The sequence below is a fragment of the Mobula birostris genome, chromosome 9, assembly GCF_030028105.1.
Source record: "Mobula birostris isolate sMobBir1 chromosome 9, sMobBir1.hap1, whole genome shotgun sequence".
Classification (NCBI taxonomy): Eukaryota; Metazoa; Chordata; class Chondrichthyes; order Myliobatiformes; family Myliobatidae; genus Mobula; species Mobula birostris.
The window spans coordinates 37,640,925-37,662,028 of NC_092378.1; the positions used below are offsets into that span (position 1 = coordinate 37,640,925).

Sequence of the window (21,104 nt, forward strand, 5' to 3'; positions counted from 1 at the left end):
GGTAGCAGTGGATGGGATATCCCCTGAGCGGATAAGGTCGGTGATGGTGTGGGAGACAATGGCCTGGTGCTCCTTAGTGGGGTCACGATCGAGGGGTAAATAAGAGGAGGTATCCGCGAGTTGTCGCTGTGCCTCGGCAAGGTAGAGGTCAGTACACCAGACTACAACAGCACCCCCCTTATCGGCGGGTTTAATAATAAGGTTAGGATTAGTACGGAGGGAGTGGAGAGCAGAGCGTTCGGAAGGAGTGAGGTTGGAATGGGGACAAGGTGCGGTGAAGTCGAGACGGTTGATGTCCCGTCGGCAATTAGCGATAAAGAGATCCAGAGCAGGCAGAAGACCAGAGCGGGGTGTCTATGAAGAAGAGGAGGGTTGAAGACGGGAGAAGGGGTCATCGGTGGGGGTGGAAGAGCCCTTGCCGAAGAAGTAGGCTCGGAGACGGAGGCGGCGGAAGAAAAGTTCCGCATCGTGGCGAACACGGAACTCGCTGAGGTGTGGGCAAAGGGGGACAGAGGTGAGGCCCTTACTGAGGACCGAGCGTTCTGCCTCCGACAGTTGAAGGTCGGAGGGGATGGTAAAGACCCGGCACGGATGAGAGCTGGGATCAGAGGGGGGAGGGGGGGAGGCTGGGTGTGTCAGTGGAGAGGGGAGGGTTGGGGTGAGAGGAAGATGGAGCCTCCGAGGGCCCAGGAGTTGACGGTGGGATCTGAGGAAGACGGGGCTGCGGAGTGGTGGTGGGGGAAGGGGAGACGGGAGTCACAATAGCAGCACATAAAGACCCGGCCTGGAGTTCAAGGCTGGAATCTTGAGAGCTGGGATCAGAGGGGGGAGGGGGGAGGCTGGGGGTGTCAATGGAGAGGGGAGGGTTGGGGTGAGAGGAAGATGGAGCCTCTTTTCATTTTAGGACGAGGGAGATGTCTTCATTTTTTAAAGAAAGTGGCTTCCCTTCCTCCATTATCAACTCTGCTCTTAAACTCATCTCCCCCATTTCACATACATCTGCTCTCACTCCATCCTCCCGCCACCCCACTAGGAATAGGGTTCCCCTGGTCCTCACCTACCACCCCACCAGCCTCCGGGTCCAACATATTATTCTCCGTAACTTCCGCCACCTCCAACGGGATCCCACCACTAAGCACATCTTTCCCTCCCCCCACCCCCACTGCATTCCGCAGGGATCGCTCCCTACACAACTCCCTTGTCCATTCGTCCCCCACATCCCTCCCCACTGATCTCCCTCCTGGCACTTATCCATGTAAGCGGAACAAGTGCTACACATGCCCTTACACTTCCTCCCTTACCACCATTCAGGGCCCCAAACAGTCCTTCCAGGTGAGGCAACACTTCACCTGTGAGTCGACTGGGGTGATATACTGCGTCCGGTGCTCCCGATGTGGCCTTTTATATATTGGCGAGACCCGACGCAGACTGGGAGACCGCTTTGCTGAACATCTACGCTCTGTCCGCCAGAGAAAGCAGGATCTCCCAGTGGCCACACATTTTAATTCCACATCCCATTCCCATTCTGACATGTCTATCCACGGCCTCCTCTACTGTAAAGATGAAGCCACACTCAGGTTGAAGGAACAACACCTTATATTCCGTCTGGGTAGCCTCCAATCTGGTGGCATGAACATCGACTTCTCTAACTTCCGCTAGGCCCCACCTCCCCCTCGTACCCCTTCTGTTACTTATTTTTATGCACACATTCTTTCTCTCACTCTCCTTTTTCTCCCTCTGTCCCTCTGAATATACCTCTTGCCCATCCTCTGGGTCCCCCCCACCCCCGTCTTTCTTCCCGGACCTCCTGTCCCATGATCCTCTCGTATCCCCTTTTGCCTATCACCTGTCCAGCTCTTGGCTCCATCCCTCCCCCTCCTGTCTTCTCCTATCATTTTGGCTCTCCCCCTCCCCCTCCCCCAACAATTTTCAAATCCCTTACTCACTCTTCCTTCAGTTAGTCCTGACGAAGGGTCTTGGCCTGAAATGTCGACTGTACCTCTCCCTAGAGATGCTGCCTGGCCTGCTGCGTTCACCAGCAACTTTGATGTGTGTTGCTTGAATTTCCAGCATCTGCAGAATTCCTGTTGTCTGCAATTATACAAGGTCATTCCGAACAGAACTGTTGATAATGAAAAGCACTTCACAGCACTCGTTTGAGGAGCCAGCAAATTTTCAATTATTTTTTAAAAAGCTGTTTCTCCTTTATGTCAACACAAAATCAGGGTTACCTAATCATTAACACACAGGTCGCACGTTTACTGTCTGCATGACTTTAATCTTGAGGCACTTTGTTGTTACCTCTGGATTACTCCATTGAATACTGCACTATCAAGTAGAACTGTGGGTACGTTGCCATGGTGCCACGTATCATTCCAGAATATGTTAATACTATGGTGATTTGTGTCATCAGCTATATAAGCAAGAGGAGAGGGAATTACTAATGCACTAAACAGGCACTGAAATTGCGTGACACAGCCATCCTGAGATGACATTTGGAAGATCAAAAGATTAATGGCTCACTCAGATTCTTTTATGTTTGTAACTAATTACATGGATATGACACTGTCATTTTATTGTCCACCAAAAGCAATAAAATGATTGTTGTAAAAGGATTTTTAAATATTATTTTCTGTATAAAACCTTTCCACTTCTAATATTTCACACATTTTCCTCATCTCCCAGGGCCATACCATTCCTCCCGTTTATTTTGCTGTAACCTATTTTGTCACGCATGCCCATTAACACCCACAATTTTACTATCAACACTTGGTGCAGTTTACAGTATCTCATTAACCTTCCGATCTGTATGCCTTTGAGATTCAAGATGAAACCTGGGAACATAGACGAAACCCTTGCAATCAAAGGAAGGATGTGAAAACTCCACAAAGTCCACGGCAGAGGTCAGAATAGAAATCAGATAATTGGAGACAACTGCACGTATTCAATTTGGAAAGATCGATTAGTCTATTGTCAGATAATAAATAATTGCTCAGGTACACCAAAAAGCCACTTGGGTAGAAACAAGCATATTGTCTTCCTTTTCTCAATCAATAACTAGGCTTCCAGTAGGCTCAAATGGGTAAAGCTATATTTTATTCAGATAAGGCAAGGATATTATTCATTGCTACTGAAATATTGACAGAACCCAGCAAAGTCTGAAGTTGTTGCTAAATCTTCATATCACATCATTTGTTAAGGGAACGGGTTATGCAACTATAAAGAGAGCATAACAACTATTCTATTGGCAGTGTAATAATAATATTGAACAAACAAGAGTGAAAAATTACCATCTTTCTTTTGTAAATGTAACACGCTGTAATGCTTCATGCTAATGTTATGGTTTCTCTGTAGCAGCAGTGCTTGGGTTATGACTAGAGATAACATGGACTTTGGAATGTGCGTTGGCCAATGAGGAAAGATGTTTTTCTTTCTTGTGTGCCCGAGCAAAGGTTTTGTGGTCTTTTGTTCTGCGGAAGTTGGAGAGAGGAGATGCCAGAACAGGGAAGTCGTAGTCTGTAGGACGGACTGGACTTGGAATGGGGTCGGGAGTTGACGACCAAGAGGAAAATCGATGGAGAATGAACAGACAGGAAAACCGTGAGCTCCAACATCACGTATTGGACTGTTTCATGAGAATGGGCTCTTTTTCTTTTTTGTTTCTTTACTAACCTAGAGTCAAATTGAAAATTATAAAGCTCAATCATTTAATCCCATATTGTGTACTGTTTGTTATTTCTTGGTACTGATTTGTAACAGGGGAACACATCATGCAGCATCCACCCAAACAAGATTTCTCAAGTTTGGCCAGGCCAGAGGCTGTCTTCCCCTAAGTTAAGCCACTAGGTGAACGGAGAGTTACATAATTCTCCACTGACCTTGAGGATTGATTGTATAATTTAACAGTCCTCTGTCTTCAAGAAGCTCCAGCACAAAAGAGACGTTGTGAAGCTGCGGTGAAGGAGAACAGATAATAAAATCTTGAGTTAAATAAAACTGCTGGCCAGGTGACATCCATGGGGAAACAGATGAAAATTCATTTCAAGAACCACTCAAAACTGCTTCCAGCGTTTTCTATTTTTGTATAAAATCTCTGAGCACAAGGGAGGGTAATTGGCCAGGATTTCACTCAAGAACTGTAGAAATATTCAACAGAACTTAGTTTAAAAATCTGGATTGACTTGTAGGCATTGCACCGAGATTTTGCAGAACTCATGGATTGTTTAATCAATTAAGCCATGAAACTAAAGAGGAGAGATTTTAGACTGAAGGTACACAGTCCTGAATTTAATTGCCACAAAGAGGTATACCTTATAAACTTCATTCAACTTCCATTTGCCCATTCATTGATATGTTCCCACAACCTATGGACTCATTTTCAAGAACTCATGTTCTCAATATTTATTGCTTAGTTATTTATAATTATTATTAAATATTTAATTTTTATTTACATAATTTGATGCCTTTTGCATACTGGTTGAACACCCAAATTGGTGCAGAATTTCACTGATTCTATTATGGATTTATTGAGTGTGCCCACAAGAAAATGAAAGTTAGGGTTGTATATAGTGACATATATGCATTTTGATAAATACTTCACTTTTAACTTTGAACCTTCATCGTTTAAATCTACAACTAAATGGGTGAGCTGGAGAAGTCACATATGAACTAAAAACTGCAATTGGAAATTTTCAATTGCATATCAAGTCTGATCGACATAGTTGGCATTTGTGTATTAACTTTTCCCAAGGAAGTTGAACTCTTAACTTGACCATGAGGCAGGTAGCTATGAAACTGAGCAGAAGGATAGGGGCTTCTTCCCATTCAGGGTGTGACAATGTACCAAATTAATTGGTACACATGACACCCTCATCAGAACCCTGGTGCAGGAACTTGATGGAGGTTTTTCTTTCATCTGTGCAGTTAAGCCTTGTGGCAGAAAGCCTAAAAGAGACAGGTGCAAGGGGGTCAGGACAATTTTTGTCAACTCACCTTTTCTTTGTCATCTGTGGGGCTTAAATAGTATTTGCTTAGATGAATGAAATAGCCTTCCAGCTGTCCGATTAATAGAATCAAGATTACTCCATTTGAAAACTGGTAAAATAGTTAGAGAAACAATTAGGAAAGGTCAAACAATTTATTTTTATATAATGAAACAACTGTTTAGATGTGACAAAATTCTGCTTGGATAGAAATGGGCGAGCCATAGAGTATTGTTGGTACTGAGTTAAACAACGTACAAGTCATATGGTGTTAAAGAAATTAAAACTATACTCAAAAACTATTAGATAAAATCAAGTCTCTTATAAAATAGTTGTGCAGAAAAGCCTGCAGGAAAAATGACTAAATATACAGCACTTGCAGTAATGTGGTTATGTGAGTCTATACGTGCTGGACACCAGGAAAGAGGCCGTGCCATAATTACCAGAAGTAGAATCAGGTTTATTATCACTGACTTACAGCATGTAGTGAAATTCACTGTTTTGTGGAAGCACTATTATGCAGTACATAAAATATATCACAAATTATAATAATAAATATAATTTTAAAAATAAATAAATGGTGCAAAAAGAAAGCAAAAATAGTGAGGGGGTGTTCATGAGCTTCATTGTCCATTCAGAAATCCAGTGGCGGAGGGGGTCTCACTGACTTGAGTGACACCATTCAAACAACCGATCTATCTCACTCCTGTATGCTTCCTTGTCATCATCTGAAAATCAGATGTCTCAATCTTTTCCCCCAATCCTTTCCAGTCCTGATGAAGGGGCTTGGCCTGAAATGTCGACGGTTTATTCCTCTCCCTAGATGCTGCCTGACCAGCTGAATTTCTTCAGCATTTTGTGTGTGTTGCTCTGGAGGGGGTGCATGAAATTTTGTATTAAGTCAGGGTGGAAGTTACAGTTACTATTGCTTATGGCAGTGTAGTTTACCTTAAAACCAACACAGAAGAATGATGAACTGATCATGCCTTATCAGGTGACTGGCAGCTGTGAGCAGGTGAAGGATTCAGCTCATAGCAAGGCGGGGTAGAGAAAAAGGGAAGGTTATCCTTCTGTCAGATGCTACATTCAGAATACTCTAATCTCTTAAACACGAGCAAAAGCATTTCACCACAGAACTTTATTTTTTGCTATTTACTCAAAGTTGCTGTTCAGCATTTCTGTGCAGCAGTCCTACAGTGGGCCTTTTAAAAATACTATTCTATAGTTTATTTCTTTTTCATGACCAAATATCAGTGGCCTGTAGTACGGAAGCACCCAGGAAATAGGTTAGCCTGACATTGGTGGTGGGGAAACTGCTAGAGTCAGTTATCAAGGATGTGATAACAGCACATTTGGAAAGCGGTGAAATGATCGGACAAGTCAGCATGGATTTGTGGAAGGAAAATCATGTCTGACGAATCTCATAGAATTTTTTGAGGATGTAACTAGTAGAGTGGATAGGGGAGAACCAGTGGAAGTGGTATATTTGGATTTTCAAAAGGCTTTTGACAAGGTCCCACACAGGAGATTAGTGTGCAAACTTAAAGCACATGGTATTGGGGGTAAGATATTGATGTGGATAGAGAATTGGTTGCCAGACAGGAAGCAAAGAGTGGGAATAAACGGGATCTTTTCAGAATGGCAGGCAGTGACTAGTGGGGTGCCGCAAGGCTCAGTGCTGGGACCCCAGTTGTTTACAATATATATTAATGACTTAGATGAGGGAATTAAATGCAGCATCTCCAAGTTTGCAGATGACACGAAGCTGGGCGGCAGTGTTAGCTGTGAGGAGGATGCAGGGTGACTTGGATAGGTTAGGTGAGTGGGCAAATTCATGGCAGATGCAATTTAATGTGGATAAATGTAAGGTTATCCACTTTGGTGGCAAAAACGGGAAAACAGATTATTATCTGAATGGTGGCCGATTAGGAAAAGGGGAGGTGCAACGAGACCTGGGTGTCATTATACACCAGTCATTGAAAGTGGGCATGCAGGTACAGCAGGCAGTGAAAAAGGCGAATGGTATGCTGGCATTCATAGCAAGAGGATTCAAGTACAGGAGCAGGGAGGTACTACTGCAGTTGTATTTTGGTCCCCTAATCTGAGGAAAGACATTCTTGCCATAGAGGGAGTACAAAGAAGGTTCATCAGATTGATTCCTGGGATGGCAGGACTTTAATATGATGAAAGACTGGATCGACTAGGCTTATACTCGCTGGAATTTAGAAGATTGAGGGGGGATCTTATTGAAACATATAAAATCTTAAAGGGATTGGACAGGCTAGATGCAGGAAGATTGTTCCCGATGTTGGGGAAGTCCAGAACGAGGGGTCACAGTGTGAGGATAAAGGGGAAGCTTTTTAGGACCGAGATTAGGAAAAACCTCTTCACACAGAGAGTGGTGAATCTGTGGAATTCTCTGCCACAGGAAACAGTTGAGGCCAGTTCATTGGCTATATTTAAGAGGGAGTTAGATATGGTCCTTGTGGCTAAAGGGATCGGGGGTATAGGGGGAAGGCTGGTACAGGGTTCTGAGTTGGATGATCAGCCATGATTATACTGAATGGCGGTGCAGGCTCAAAGGGCCGAATGGCCTACTCCTGCACCTATTTTCTATGTTCCTATGTTTCTATAAGGTGTGTACTGGAGTAACCTCCCAGTTCATATTTACAGATCACTGACCTGTTCACACCTTGCTCCAAATGCACAATTTCTACTTGGACCAAGATTCCTCTACCTTTTCTCTGTTGCTGAATGGAGATGCACCATAAATAATCTGTGTTGTGCGTGAGATGCAATGGAGCACATAAAAGCATATTTTTAAGTCAAAAAATGAAATTAGTTTGGTGTCTTTCAAAAATCAATGGAACATTTTTACGGAGTCAGTCTGAAAATATAAAAAGCAAAAATGTTGATTCTTTCACAATGAGTTCTGGGATTGGTTATCATTGCAACCCCACACTATAATCTCTTTTTACCTCCACTGCTGGCAGACATACTTCGGAAGTGCTCTCTAAATTTCAACTCCACCTCTCTGCCCCCTTTAAAGATGCTGCCACTACTTTTGGACACCCGTCCCAATGCCTTGGACTGTTTTGATTTGTTAAGAGTACTATATGAATGCATGTAATTGCCATTTCCTGTCATTAGACAGGCAGTTCTAGAGAATGCTTATTTTACTGGATGCATTTACTATTTGCCTATACTGTTTCCATCATAATATTTTTGAGCTGAAAGTGTAAATCTCTTGCTGAAGTCACTTTCAAAAATGTTTTTACATTCAGTGCAGGAAGTACCAAAGTTATAGCAGAAATGTTAGACCTTCCATGGGCTTAGCTGTGATTAACCGCACAAGCTCACCAAACATTTCTAAAGGACATACAGACCTGTGAACTAAGATCCTTCACAGTCACACCAAGCCTCCCCACATGTTTGTTGACAAAATGGAGCAATGCCTAAAAAGGAAAATGAAAAAAGCTGTTCAGCTCTGCACCAATACTGACTTGGCCAGATCATTAGTGCCTCTGAAATCTAAGTTAAGTTATAGTGGTCTCAAGGCTTCAGTGATTTCTGAGATCACGGCCATTTACCCAACTAAAGAAAGTTAAGTGCATGTTAGCTCCTTGTAGAGCAATCCAGAGAGGGCTATTGTAATCCATGGTCCTGAAAACTATTTTCTGTAACTACCTAACTCTGATTTGAAAGTATTGATTCAATTTCCACTCCCCTAATAGGCAGAGAGAACCATTCATAACGTTGTCTGTCGAAAAGTTTTTTCCCCCGTTTATTGCCCGTCATTCAAACCTATGCCCCATCTGCTGATGGGATCAGCTTCCCTCCATTACCATCAAAACCAGCCATCACCTAAATTTCCTTTCAACCTTCTCTGTTCCAAGGAGAAAATCTGCAGCTTGTCCAAGCTTATCTTGTCACTGATAACATTCATCTCTGGGACAATACAAGTAAATCTCTACACCCTCTCTTCTTAAATGGTCACTCAAGAGTGAGAATGTCCATCTTGCTTTGTGTGTCCTGAGGCTGGAGCCACAGATTTCACAGCTGGACAGGTAATGGATAGAGACATTGTGAGGTGGTCCATTCCTTCCGCCACAAACACTGGGCATTGTGCTTCTGATTCATGGTCCCAACATTCTCAGAACATTCCCAAATGCTATTTGTCCACTTTATTTAATCATGGGGCAGAGAATTCCAGAACTCAGGAGGCATGATCATGGGGCAGAAAATTCCAAGACTCAAGGGGTTTTTAATATGACTTTAAATCTATTCCTCTATCTGCACTGCAATCCTTTCCTGTCACATAGCTTGGAATAGAGAATAGTGAATCTGGCATCAGCCTTGTGAGTGACAATAACCTGAACAGCCAAGTGTAACTAGGGCCTCAGTACTGGGGGTGCTGACCTTTATTATCAGAGGACTGCAAGACTACAGGCTCTACATCTCCAGCAGTTGGGGATGCATCCTACATTGATCAGCTGACTTATTTACCTGAAACACAATCAGCATTTCCTGTATGTATACCTTAACAATTCCAACTCTCACCCGTGCATTATTTCTAACACTCAGTATTAGGGGAGAGGGGGGAGGGGAGGGGAGGGAACGTTGACTCAGACCATGAGAGGCCTGCGTTGGGCATTTTCATGCTTTACAAGGCACAGATTGGAAGTCTGTGTGGGGCGCCACTCCTCGCACAGACACTAGAGCAACCTGTGGCTAAGTGCCTTGCTCAAGGACACAAACACATTGCCACAACTGAGGCTCGAACTAGTGACCTTCAGATCACTAGACGAGCGCTAACCACTTGGCCACGTGCTAAACACAAATCAGTAGTAAGGTAAGGTACCAAGGCCTCTGAAAATAGTAGTCACATAGCATGGAGATGAGACCTTGAACCACATTTCCACACTGGCCACCTAGAATAACACTACAATAATCCTATCACGTCTTTCTCCTTCTTGTCACTCTTGACCGCCATGATTCTCCCCCCTTTTCATTACACTTAGGGCAACTTATGAAAACCATGTACACTTCCAACCTACTCAGCTTTAGCTTGTGGGAGGAAACTAGTGCACCAGGCAGAAACCCACAAAGTTACAGGGAATGTGTACAAAATCCACATGCACAATGAATAAGCTGAGGGTCAGGTCTCTGGAGCTGAGAGGCAATAGAGCCATCCCCGGTACCAAAATGCCACTCATCAAAACTAGCAAAAGACATTGATTGACAAAAAGCCCTTAACATTTTGACTTTGGCAAGGCCACGCACATTAAGCATGAAGGACAGTTGTTACTTGCAGGAATAGATTTAATTCGTGCAAACATTTCATGCTTTGGCAACTCACTTAAGTAGGTTTAACTCGGGAAAGGGGAGGGAAATGACCTGCAGAGTGTTCCCAACATCTGTTTTTATTTTAAAATCATCAGGTTTTAATATGATCTCAGTACAATTTCTCTGCCAAGTGGATGTGTATTTGAATCAGTGTGTATGGGCAGCATTAAAGTCAGCGAGTGATGGATTAAATAACTTCTCAGTGGTCACCACCTAGGCAGGGATTACTAGAAGGCTGTTGTTATCCAAGGAACTATACACAAACAATAATGTGCACTTCAACATAATCAGAAGTCAAAGAGTTAGTTCTTAGTGTGGAAATGGGGGGAAAATAACATTTTAAAAAGGCATGAGAAGAATTAAAGTGAAAATACAGTACCTGTTGCACTACTTTTATTTTGTCAGGCTCGAGCTTAAATAGGTTGTTAATGTTGTCTGCTTCTAAACATAAATATAACAGTGAGAGTAATATCTGTACACAGCACAAATACATTTTATACGATAATTCAAATAGTCAGAATTCAATGTGAAAATAGCAAGGTTTCTAACTTGTAAAGCAACTCCTATAAACCTACCATAGGGCCAGTTTGTCCTAGGTTTTTATATTTATAAAATACCAGCAAATCCACATTAGCAGTCATTGTATGTAAATGAGATGGACATCGGAAAATGTTGTCTAATGATGTATGAAGCAGCGCATTGCATCACAGCTCAGTTTGTTTTAAAATATTAATTAGCTAATACTAAAACTGATTTTGAGGAATCATACATGAACTGTTTCTTAGCAATAATGGTTATGCTGCATTCATTCTTGTGGAGTTATAAAGAAACAGGCCCTTCAGCCCACTACTTTTTTGTCATCAACAAGGTCAATCAAAAAACATTCTTAGATTTACCTTCCTCCAGAGGATGGCAATGAACGTCAAATTCAATGCACATTTCTCCCATCATCTCACACGTCACAGTATTAAATTGACTTTATTTCTTACATCCTTCACATACAGTACATGAGGAGTAAAAATCTTTACATTACGTCTCCATCTAAATGTGCAATGTGCACTCATAGTAATTTATAATAAATAGAACAGTCAATGTAAATTACACTCAAATCAGCATGAGTTCATCAGTCTGATGGCCTGGTGGAAGATGATGTCCTGGAGCCTGTTGGTCCTATCTTTTATGCTGTGGTACCACTTCCCGGATGCTAGCAGCTGGAATAGATTGTGGTTGGGATGGCTTGGGTCCCCAATGATCCTACAGGCCATTTTTACACACCTGTCCTTGTAAGTGCCCTGAATCATGGGAAGTTCACAACTACAGATGCGCTGGGCTGTCCGCTCCACTGACTGCAGAGTCCTGTGGTTAAGGGAGATACAGTTTCCTTACCAGACAGTGTTGCAGCCCGTCAGGATGCTCTCAATTGTGCCCCTGTAGAAAGTTCTTAGGATCTGGGGGCCCATACCAAACTTCCTCAACCGCCTGAGGTGAAAGAGGCGCTGTTGTGCTTTTTCACCACACAGCTGGTGTGTACAGACCATGTGAGATCCTCGGTGATGTGGATGCCAAGGAACTTGAAGCTGTTTACCCTCTCAACCCCAGATCCATTAATGTCATTAATGCCCCTCTCCATTCCTCCTGTAATCCACAACCAGCTCCTTTGTTTTTGCGACATTGAGGTAGAGGTAAATTTGGAACCCGTGGCCATCTGGATACTCTGACATGGCAAACCAGTGAAGATTCATCCAGCCACCTGGGAAGATGCCCCCTCATAAGACTCTAACAAGTATAGAAAGATCAAGAGAAAAAGACCCTAGTTCTATTTCATACAGATCTAACATAACCGTGAACCCTTTATTATACATTCAAATCCAACATTGCCTTTAAAAAAAATGAACAATGGACCTACATTCTGCAGCAAATAAAACATAGAAACAACATCTTTTACAGGGTTTGTGGAATGGAATTCAGCATTATAATCTATGCTTCAGTTCCTGTGGGAATTTTAAAAAAACTTTGTTCCCTAGTTTGAAGCTTTCAATTTGATTTTAGCTTCATTTTCTACTTTGCAAACAACAAAGTTTGGATCAGCAAGATGTTAACATCTTACCTTGTATTTGACTTTGTTCTTTATCATCTGTCCTGGAAAACAAAGTTGTTTAAAAATGAAAAACGATTTCAACTTATTTTTTGGTCTGTGAACAAAACATAAAACATTTACAATCAGAGTGCTATCAGTCATGCTCAGAATGCACAAGGAGAACGCTCAGCAAGACCTAATACTGTACTGATCCTCATGACTTGTGTTACGAAAAATACAGTTGAGTTCTGAATTTACTGAGGAAGTTTTGGAAATTTATTGGCTTTCGTTTGTTTAAGAGAACACACTTTATCAAGGACTTGCAGCTAACCTACAAGCTTCAAAGCAGATCAAAGGTTCACTTTGCTCAAACTTAGACACAGTCCCATAAATTCAGAAATTTATCATGTACCATGCTAGTGTGATACTTTCTATTTCCTACATTAAAATTTCCACCAGCAGTCTGAACAAGACTGCCTATATGAAGCAGACTTAAGCAATCTAAAAACAAATACTTTTTTAACTGTGATTATATTTGCACAGGGGGAAAAGTTGAGTCTGCCAACTCCATTTCACGACTAATTGTTTTAAACATTATTACACTAATAGAGCAAGGAGATTCCCAGTTCACCACCTCACTGATAAAAATATCAAGTTTGTGAGAGTGCAAAAGGTCAAATACCTCTGAGTCAGATTCATAACTAGCACCTTGGTGAAAGGTTATAATCCACTGAATTACATAGTTTACCTTAAACATATTAATGAACAAACTCACAAATTAAAACCAACATGGATTAACTTTCATCTGTAATGCTTACAAACTGGTTTATTTATACTGAAGAATATATTTAAATTCAACTGAAAAGCTAGGTAAGTAAACTCAAGCATAAATATAACAACAGGAAATGGTGGAAACACAGCAGATCAGGTAGTATCTGTGATAAGAAAGGATCAGCATTTCAGGAGAATGACCTATTGGACTCAGTCTTTTCATTGTCCACCTTGAACAGATATATTTTTATTCAAATCTGACAGGTTGAATTTTCCGTATTTATGAAATGACCACTTAGATCCTATTTTACCTTTTCTCCGTGATATATTCGAAGTCTTTTGTTGTTTTTATTCCTGTTTTGTCAATCTAGAAAAACAAAATTAACAACCAACTTAAATTATTGTGGATTTGCAAGTACTTCAAAATATTTCTCTTTACTTAGTGAATAGTTCTTATGCTGCAGAGTTCCCTATAAATTTCAATTGTCAATGAACTTTGTAAAACTCTTCTGGATGGAAATGGTGGAATCTTTTAATATTGGATTGAAATTCCTTATTTTTTAGTCTCTGTTCCACAATTTATTCGCAAGTTACATAATTTCTCTTCAGGGTCATTAGTAAACTTCAATATGCCATTTTTTATGATTGGAACCTAGGTTGAATTCAAACTTCCTGAGAACAAGTTCCATTCAGCGACATATAAATGTTGAGATGATCATTTGTTGCCCTTGATAACTGATAAGGTAAATTGACCACTTCCTTGAATGTATGGAGTTTCTTTATTGAAGTTATCTTAGAGGTGTTAGGAACTTCAGGTTTATGATTCAGTGAAAATGAAGGAATAATGATATATTTTCAATTCAGGATGTTGACAACCTTAGGAGGACTTTGGAGATGGTGCTGTATCCATTAGACTGCTGGCTTACCCATCTACATCTTGCTGCATGTGGATACAAACTGCTTTATTCGACCAGTCGGAAATTAAACTAAAAACTGGCCAATAAGCAGTGTGCACCTTGACTTCTGATCAGACTAAGGTCATTGCAGAAGCAGCAAAAGGCAAATGGGTTTAGAATATCATTCTGAGGAGCTTGTACATTGTTGCTTACACCTGCCCTCCGACAAACGCAACTACCTTCCTATGAATCCTGTCATTTCACGCTGGTGTTTAACCCTGCTTTATGTTGATTTCAATTTTACCAGGGCTTTTTACACCAATGGTACAGATATTTACCCATCAGTTCTGAAAACCATACTTGGATCAGTAAAGGAAAAAGGTCCAAAACAGTGTGGACCTGCTCTACCCCTGAACCCAATGAGCTGCATGTGGTTGCTGTGTAGCAAATTTTGTGGTATTTTCTATCTCTTTACTAATGAATGGCTGGGAATTGATTCAGATTTTTTCGGGCAAATTTTCATCCTCATTGCATAGTGCCACAGTACTGGACCAAATGAGCCAGCGGCTATGATAGAACTGCAGAAACTCAACACTACCCTAAGACTGTATCAGGGCCTGCTGAGCAAGATAAGTTGGAATGCTTGATACTGAGATTGTTTGCAAGGTTCAAATTTTCCACAGCAGCAACTTCCCTCTTGTTTTCAACTAGATTTAAACAAATTTGCCAGAAAAGGCATTAGAAATGAAGATTTCAAATGGCAAGTAGCAGCTAGCATCTTTGTTACCATTTAAAATCATCTACAGAAAGTGAAATGGAGAATATATCAGGTCTACTCTATCCTCTGATGAAATTCATTCTATTTGTCTCTCCACAGATAATGTCTGACATTTTGTTATTTTCAGGGTTTTCTGTTTTCATTGTGTCAAAATCTTCTTGCAACCTTTAATGTCCTGTTAAAAAGGGACGGGGCTGGGTAAATTTTCAGGAGCATCCCAATAACATACAACAGCTCACAATATCCATCCTGTTGAAGGAAACCTTACTTAGAGTAATGAAAAATTACGAGCTTCAAGTCATTTCTGTCAATGAGGTACGTGGAGCAGATGGCATTGAAACCATTTTAGAATAATGCATACTTTACTTGCAGAAATAAAACAGCCTGAGGGGATGCATCTTTCTGTTAGCGTTGCTGTATAAAGAAAACAAATGTTGAATGAGCGGAATGATTTTCAATAATATGGAATCAAGATCAATCTGAGCCAGCTAATCTATTTGTTAGCGGAGTTACCTCAAGAATTATTGTTTCCACGCAGACATTTTCTGGGAGGTGAATACCAGGACTGAAATGCTTTGCAATGGCAACCAGGAGATGCAAAGTGGCAATCAGGTCCTTGTTATGGATCACTGAAAGTCAAAGAGAACAACAGTTTACAATGGAGAAATCAGAAGCCCTCAGTTGTGGTATAACATTGTCTATGAATGTGTTAACAAGTCCTTCTCTTTATGGTCCACCCATACAGAGGGTTGTCTGAGATAGGAAATGGTATCATTCCACTTGTTATTGCTCTGTTGCAAAATAAGAGACTGATATTTACAGTTTAAAAATCAATATTAAAATGCAATGCTTAGTCTAATTGACTTTTTATTTAGCACTTCAGCCTGTTGGTACTTCCATTTCACTCAGTAGCATGATTAAAATCTGAAGCTCGACATTTGCGAAGTTCCATCACACCCTGGTGCATTTCGGGAGTCTCTCTCTCTCTCTCTCTTTCTCTCCCTCTCTTCAGTTGTCCATCGAAATCCAATGACGACGTCCACTCCTTTAACTGTGAGATCTTTGATGACTATCCTGGACCCACAAGCTCTATTGCAGGTAATTTTGGGAGTACTAATGACACCAAGACATACAGCTTGAATAGTGATCTTTAGGAATATTAAGGAATGCAGGAACCTTGGTATGCAAGTTCAAAGAACCGAGGAGGTGGCTGTACAGGTGTATAATGTGGTTAAGATGACATACGAGTTGCCTCTGAATACAAGAACAGAGAGGCTATGCCCTAACTTTATAAATCCTTGATCAGAGTTCAGCCAGAGTACGTGTGCAGTTCTAGTCATCACACCATAGGAAGGATAGGATAGTAATGGAGAAGATGCACAGGAAATTCATCAACATGGGCCACAGCATTTTAGCTATGAAGAGAAACTGTAGCAGGTTGGTCTGTGGAAGAGGGGACATAACTGAGCCATACAAAATTCTGAGGGGTAGAGATAGGACAGACTGCAGTAATTTTTCCCCATATCAGAGGCAGAATAAAATTATTTTAGGTAAAGGAAAGAGATTTAGAAGAGGATTCAGGAAGATTCTCAGAGAGGCACGTGAACCTGGAATGCAGAGTAGTAAAATTAGAGTCGTAAACAGCATTAGGAAGTATCTAGATGTGAACTTGAATAACCTTAGCACTGAAAGCTATGGATCAAGTGCTGGACGATGCGATTAATATCAATGGGTGCCCCTGGTCAGTGAGGACATGGGGGGCCAATGACCTATTTCCATGCTACAAGAATCTTTCTATGATGTAATGCAACTTCCCCCCGAGAGCGAGCAAACGAAACACAGACTGGGATTTTGATTCTAAACCACAAGCTTTAATGATTCATTAGTGGGACATGGTCTTCAATGACAAGGTCATCATTTACTGACCATTGTTAAACACCACTAAGATGGTAATGAACCAACTGTTTTTTCCTCGGTTTATCAGGTGAAGGAACTCGTACACTGGTTTTGAGAATGCAGTCCTAGGGTTTTGCCTCAGTGATGATGAAGCACAAGCAAAGGAACAGCAGATAGTCTGATGTCTGAGGTGGAGGGGGAGCTGTAGATGGTGGTCTTCCCTTGGACCTGATGCCCATGTCCTAGGCAGTGGTGATCATGGGTTGGGAGGTGCTGTTGACGCAGCCCTGGTTAGTAGCTGCAGTCTCTCGTGTAGATGGGATATACACAGTCATATGGTGTGCCAGTGGAGCTAACTAAGTGCTAATCAAGAAATTTGCGTTATCTAGGATGATGTTGGAGCTGCTCTTCTCGGACATAGTTCAACTCAGACATCTGGTCAGTGATTTCACCGCTACAATCGAGAGAAATCAGGTGATTAAGCAAATATATTCTCATGAAGGATGATAGCAAACCACAGAAATAACATTACAAAAAACAAAATGGTTAAACTTTACAATTTTCACAATAATACTTACCCTGATGTAGCAGGACAAGCTACACAACTTTAGCAAAGATCTCGTGATCTTAATTATATTCATGTCTTTTTTAATATGCAAGGAAGCTAAGGCAAGACTCAAAGACGATAACTTTACCTTTGACAAATGTTACTCAACTGCATTTTATTCAAGATAGACTAGTGCAAATCAAACATTCAATGTATTTGCATTAAAACAGAAACTAGCTTAAAATACAACACAAAAGTGTACATTATTGCTCTCAATACATGAATAATGATAGCCTGCATTATTTAAAGACATTAGGCAAACTTCTTATGCAAAGGCATGTCCTTCACTTTGTTGCTTTGGTCAGTGTGATTATAAAATAGAGAATTGGGTTGTGCACAGACGATGAGATCAGCAAGATACATTCTATTCCGTTGATGCAGGTGTGAACTTGGGTATATTAGTCACACAGCATGGAAACAAGCCCTTCTGCCTATAAGTCTGCACCAACTAAAAAGCACCCAGCTACACTAATTCTTCTTTCATTCCCATCAGCTGCCCTAGATTTCACCACACACCTATATACTATGGGTAATTACAGTAGGAGATTAACCAATGTACGCCTGTTTAAAGGGCTTGCCATAAAATCTTCAGATTTTAATTATTGTACAGTAGGGGTCACCAACCCATCAATCACGATCAACTGGTCGATCTTTGAGACTTTCCCAGTAGATCCCGAAGAAAAATCAAAAATAAATACACAAATACTGTTGTAATGTGAGCATTATAAAAGTAAATAATACTAATTAGGATAATGGTAATATAACAATATTTTCACTAAAAAGCTGTTTGTAAAGAGAGATTGTTTCCGAGTTGCGGGAGTTGAGTTCTATTCTTTCTGTCCAGTGCACATGTGTGTAGTTCCCCCGCAATGCACCGCATTTTCAGCGTAGCCTGTGCTGCATCAAAGTCACCAATCAGATTAGGTAACAGTACAGACTGTTGCAAACATCAATATACGGCGGTGTCCCCAACCTCCAGGCCGCGAAGCATGCAGGGGTGCAGCGGTAGTCGGGATGCACACAGCACATCTTTAAGAAAAAAAGCCGAAATAAACAAGCTAAATCAATAGGCGAATGTCGGCTCAGATCAGAGGCAACGCAATCGGCACTCGCTCGTGATATCCTGATAGCATAGCGGAGGCTCCACGAAAGAAGCCGAAAACATACAAATTTTTTTCCATATAAATTAATGGTAATTGCTTCTTCGGTGTAAAGCATTTCGGCACGAAAGATTTCATAGGAACGTTCTACCTTAGCGGGGGGAATACGGGACAGATGGCAACCCTACACCTCACAGACTGTCTCAGACTGGCTGTCTGTTGTTATGAGCCAAATTTCAGGGAACTAGCAGAAAGTATTCAGCCCCAGTCATCACACTGAGTGCAACAGTCAATTCTTATTCATTTATTTTTCGTGTTGAAATAAAATTAAATAATGAAATTTAGAATTAAAGGTGTGAAGTATTGTAATATTCTTAAAGAAAGACAGCTATGGCCTGTTTAATATACTAGTTACAGTGTTTTCTTGTTTGAATTAATTTGAAAGTTTGACAAAAGTATTTTGTGTAATTCAAATACAATTTGCCCAAATAAAAGGCCTCAAATTGGAAGTACAATCTGAGCTGTTTTTTCTCTAAACGATTTAGTAGGTAGATCTTGCCTTCACTGAGGTCGAGGTAGGGGATCTTGGGCTTAAAAAGGTTGGTGACCACTAGGGTACAGTAGATGCACCTTCATAGAACAGTTCTCAACAATTTCACAAATTCCTACAATAATAGAATTTAAATCGCTTTGAAGACATTTAGAAAGAGGAACAAATAACTTTATCTCTCAGTTCAGAGCCATGCATCAGCTGTCAATTGTTTGCTGTTTTTTTATCCCCAAGTGTAACTGGCACTTCCATCAGAGAATGATGACATCTCACAGCTTGACCATCTGTAATTAAACTGTGCAACTGAGAAAATTAAATAAAACACCACATAAGCATTGAGGAACCATGAAGCGTTTCTTAGAAGCAGTGAATTTGGAAGTCACCCATTTCGCATGCCCAATTTTCTACCCTTTTGCACAAAGCAGCTAGCCTACCTTAATCCTGGATGACCTGTTTTAATGGCTTTATGAACCTTTTGCAGTTGTAAGAAACACGACTGAAAATGATTATGCAGAAAAAAATTTAGACACAGACACAGGTGCACAGATACACATGGAGTACTTAACTATGAAATACAAATTCAACATTGGCACAGATGTGTTTCAAACTTAGAATCAGAATCAGGTTTCGTATCACTGACATACTGCACGTTATGAAATTTATTTCACAAAACCTATCAATGGTAAACACAATTCTTAGAATTTGGTATTGCCAGATTCACCAGACAACCAGCCCTCCTTCAACCTTGCTATCCATACATCATCCTCCACAGCCAAACTCTCATCTGAACTGTTTCTGTTAAAGGCCACAAAAGAGATCTTCAGCTGCTACATCTCATTCTTTCCTTTACCTTCATTGCCAACTTCACCCATTTCCATGTTGGTAACCTGCAGGATTTACCTTCCAGCCTCCTGTTGACTCTGTCCACTACTCAGTACCCATCAAGCCATTACCTCTTCCATCCATCAGCCACCGTGCGGCTCAGAGTTCAATAGGACTTGAACTGAGCTCACTCCCTTTCATGCTTGGTGTAACAAAAACCAGTTAATGCATCAAGGCATTTAGCACACTTGCTGTCTGGCATTCTGCATCTGTTTAACTACTCAATTTCAAATGAGAAAATTTATAATGTGTAACTAATACTCATCAGCATTCTGCAGTGTACTTACAGTATACACTCCAGTTCAGACTGTCATCCTCTGTAACTTGGAGAAGCTGATTGATTTTATCCAACACAACACTCAGTTTCTGTTTCTGTGCACCGTCAGACATTGCAATTTCTTCTACATCCAGCTTGACTTTACCCAAATGCACTAATAATAAAAGAAAATAAGCTGTAACAAGAATCAAAAATGTGCAGACATTCCAAATTCAAGTATTGACTACATGCAAGTGCCTATAAAAAGTGTACACCCACACTTGGAAGTTTTCATGTTTTATTGTTTTACAATATTGATTAACAGTGATTTAATTTGGCTTTTTTGGCACTGATCAACAGAAAAAGACTCTTTGGTATTGTGACAAGAATACACATAGATTAAGATGTAGCTGTCCTGTGCTGGCACCGGTGGGATCAGCAGTTAGTCTGCCACCTGTCTTCAGGAGAGAGAGAGATAAGGAAAACAATGGAGCAGTATTTGGAGATGTGTAATGAAGGGGAAGGAGAGCTGTCAAGATCGGCTCCCCCTTTGAACCCTGAACTGTTTGAAGTGATGGACAGGCGATACCCCAGCAGGGGGATAAAAAGGGACAGGTTCGCTAAGGCAGGACACACACGACACCCGAGGTAACGAGACCCTGGAAGCGGTGCGTCTCTCACAAGTCGGTGGGAAGTTTTTGGAGGGCCGGTTGCGGGACCAGGCCATAGACGCACAGGGTAGAAAGGCACGATCGGCAGGAACCTGGTGTGTGTCCACCCTTGCCTGTGCGCCAGGTTCACCGTAGGGAAACGATCGTATCTGAAAACGGAGGAGTCACGGTCGGTGACCTCAGATGACATCACAAAGGACTCGCCCGAAAGCTGACTGCTAAGGTCTGTGTGGAAGCCTTGAATATTCATTCGTTTTGCTCTCTCTCTCTTTCCCCCCACTGTCCATCACCA

At 41.3% G+C, this 21,104-nt stretch overlaps 1 protein-coding gene across 4 annotated transcripts in view; it reads right to left on the reverse strand.

Moving 5' to 3' along the window:
- Positions 1-21,104, reverse strand: part of parvg (parvin, gamma) — a 41,040-nt gene that overhangs the window by 6,367 nt on the left and 13,569 nt on the right. For all 4 annotated transcript variants that reach the window (XM_072267842.1, XM_072267840.1, XM_072267841.1 and 1 more), the window contains 8 exons: positions 20,173-20,316; positions 15,364-15,479; positions 13,488-13,543; positions 12,436-12,467; positions 10,708-10,769; positions 8,369-8,437; positions 4,993-5,094; positions 3,879-3,951 (listed from right to left, as the gene is read on the reverse strand). In XM_072267842.1, the coding sequence (XP_072123943.1) occupies positions 3,879-3,951; positions 4,993-5,094; positions 8,369-8,437; positions 10,708-10,769; positions 12,436-12,467; positions 13,488-13,543; positions 15,364-15,479; positions 20,173-20,316 (654 nt within the window). The remainder of the gene's footprint in view (positions 1-3,878; positions 3,952-4,992; positions 5,095-8,368; positions 8,438-10,707; positions 10,770-12,435; positions 12,468-13,487; positions 13,544-15,363; positions 15,480-20,172; positions 20,317-21,104) is intronic.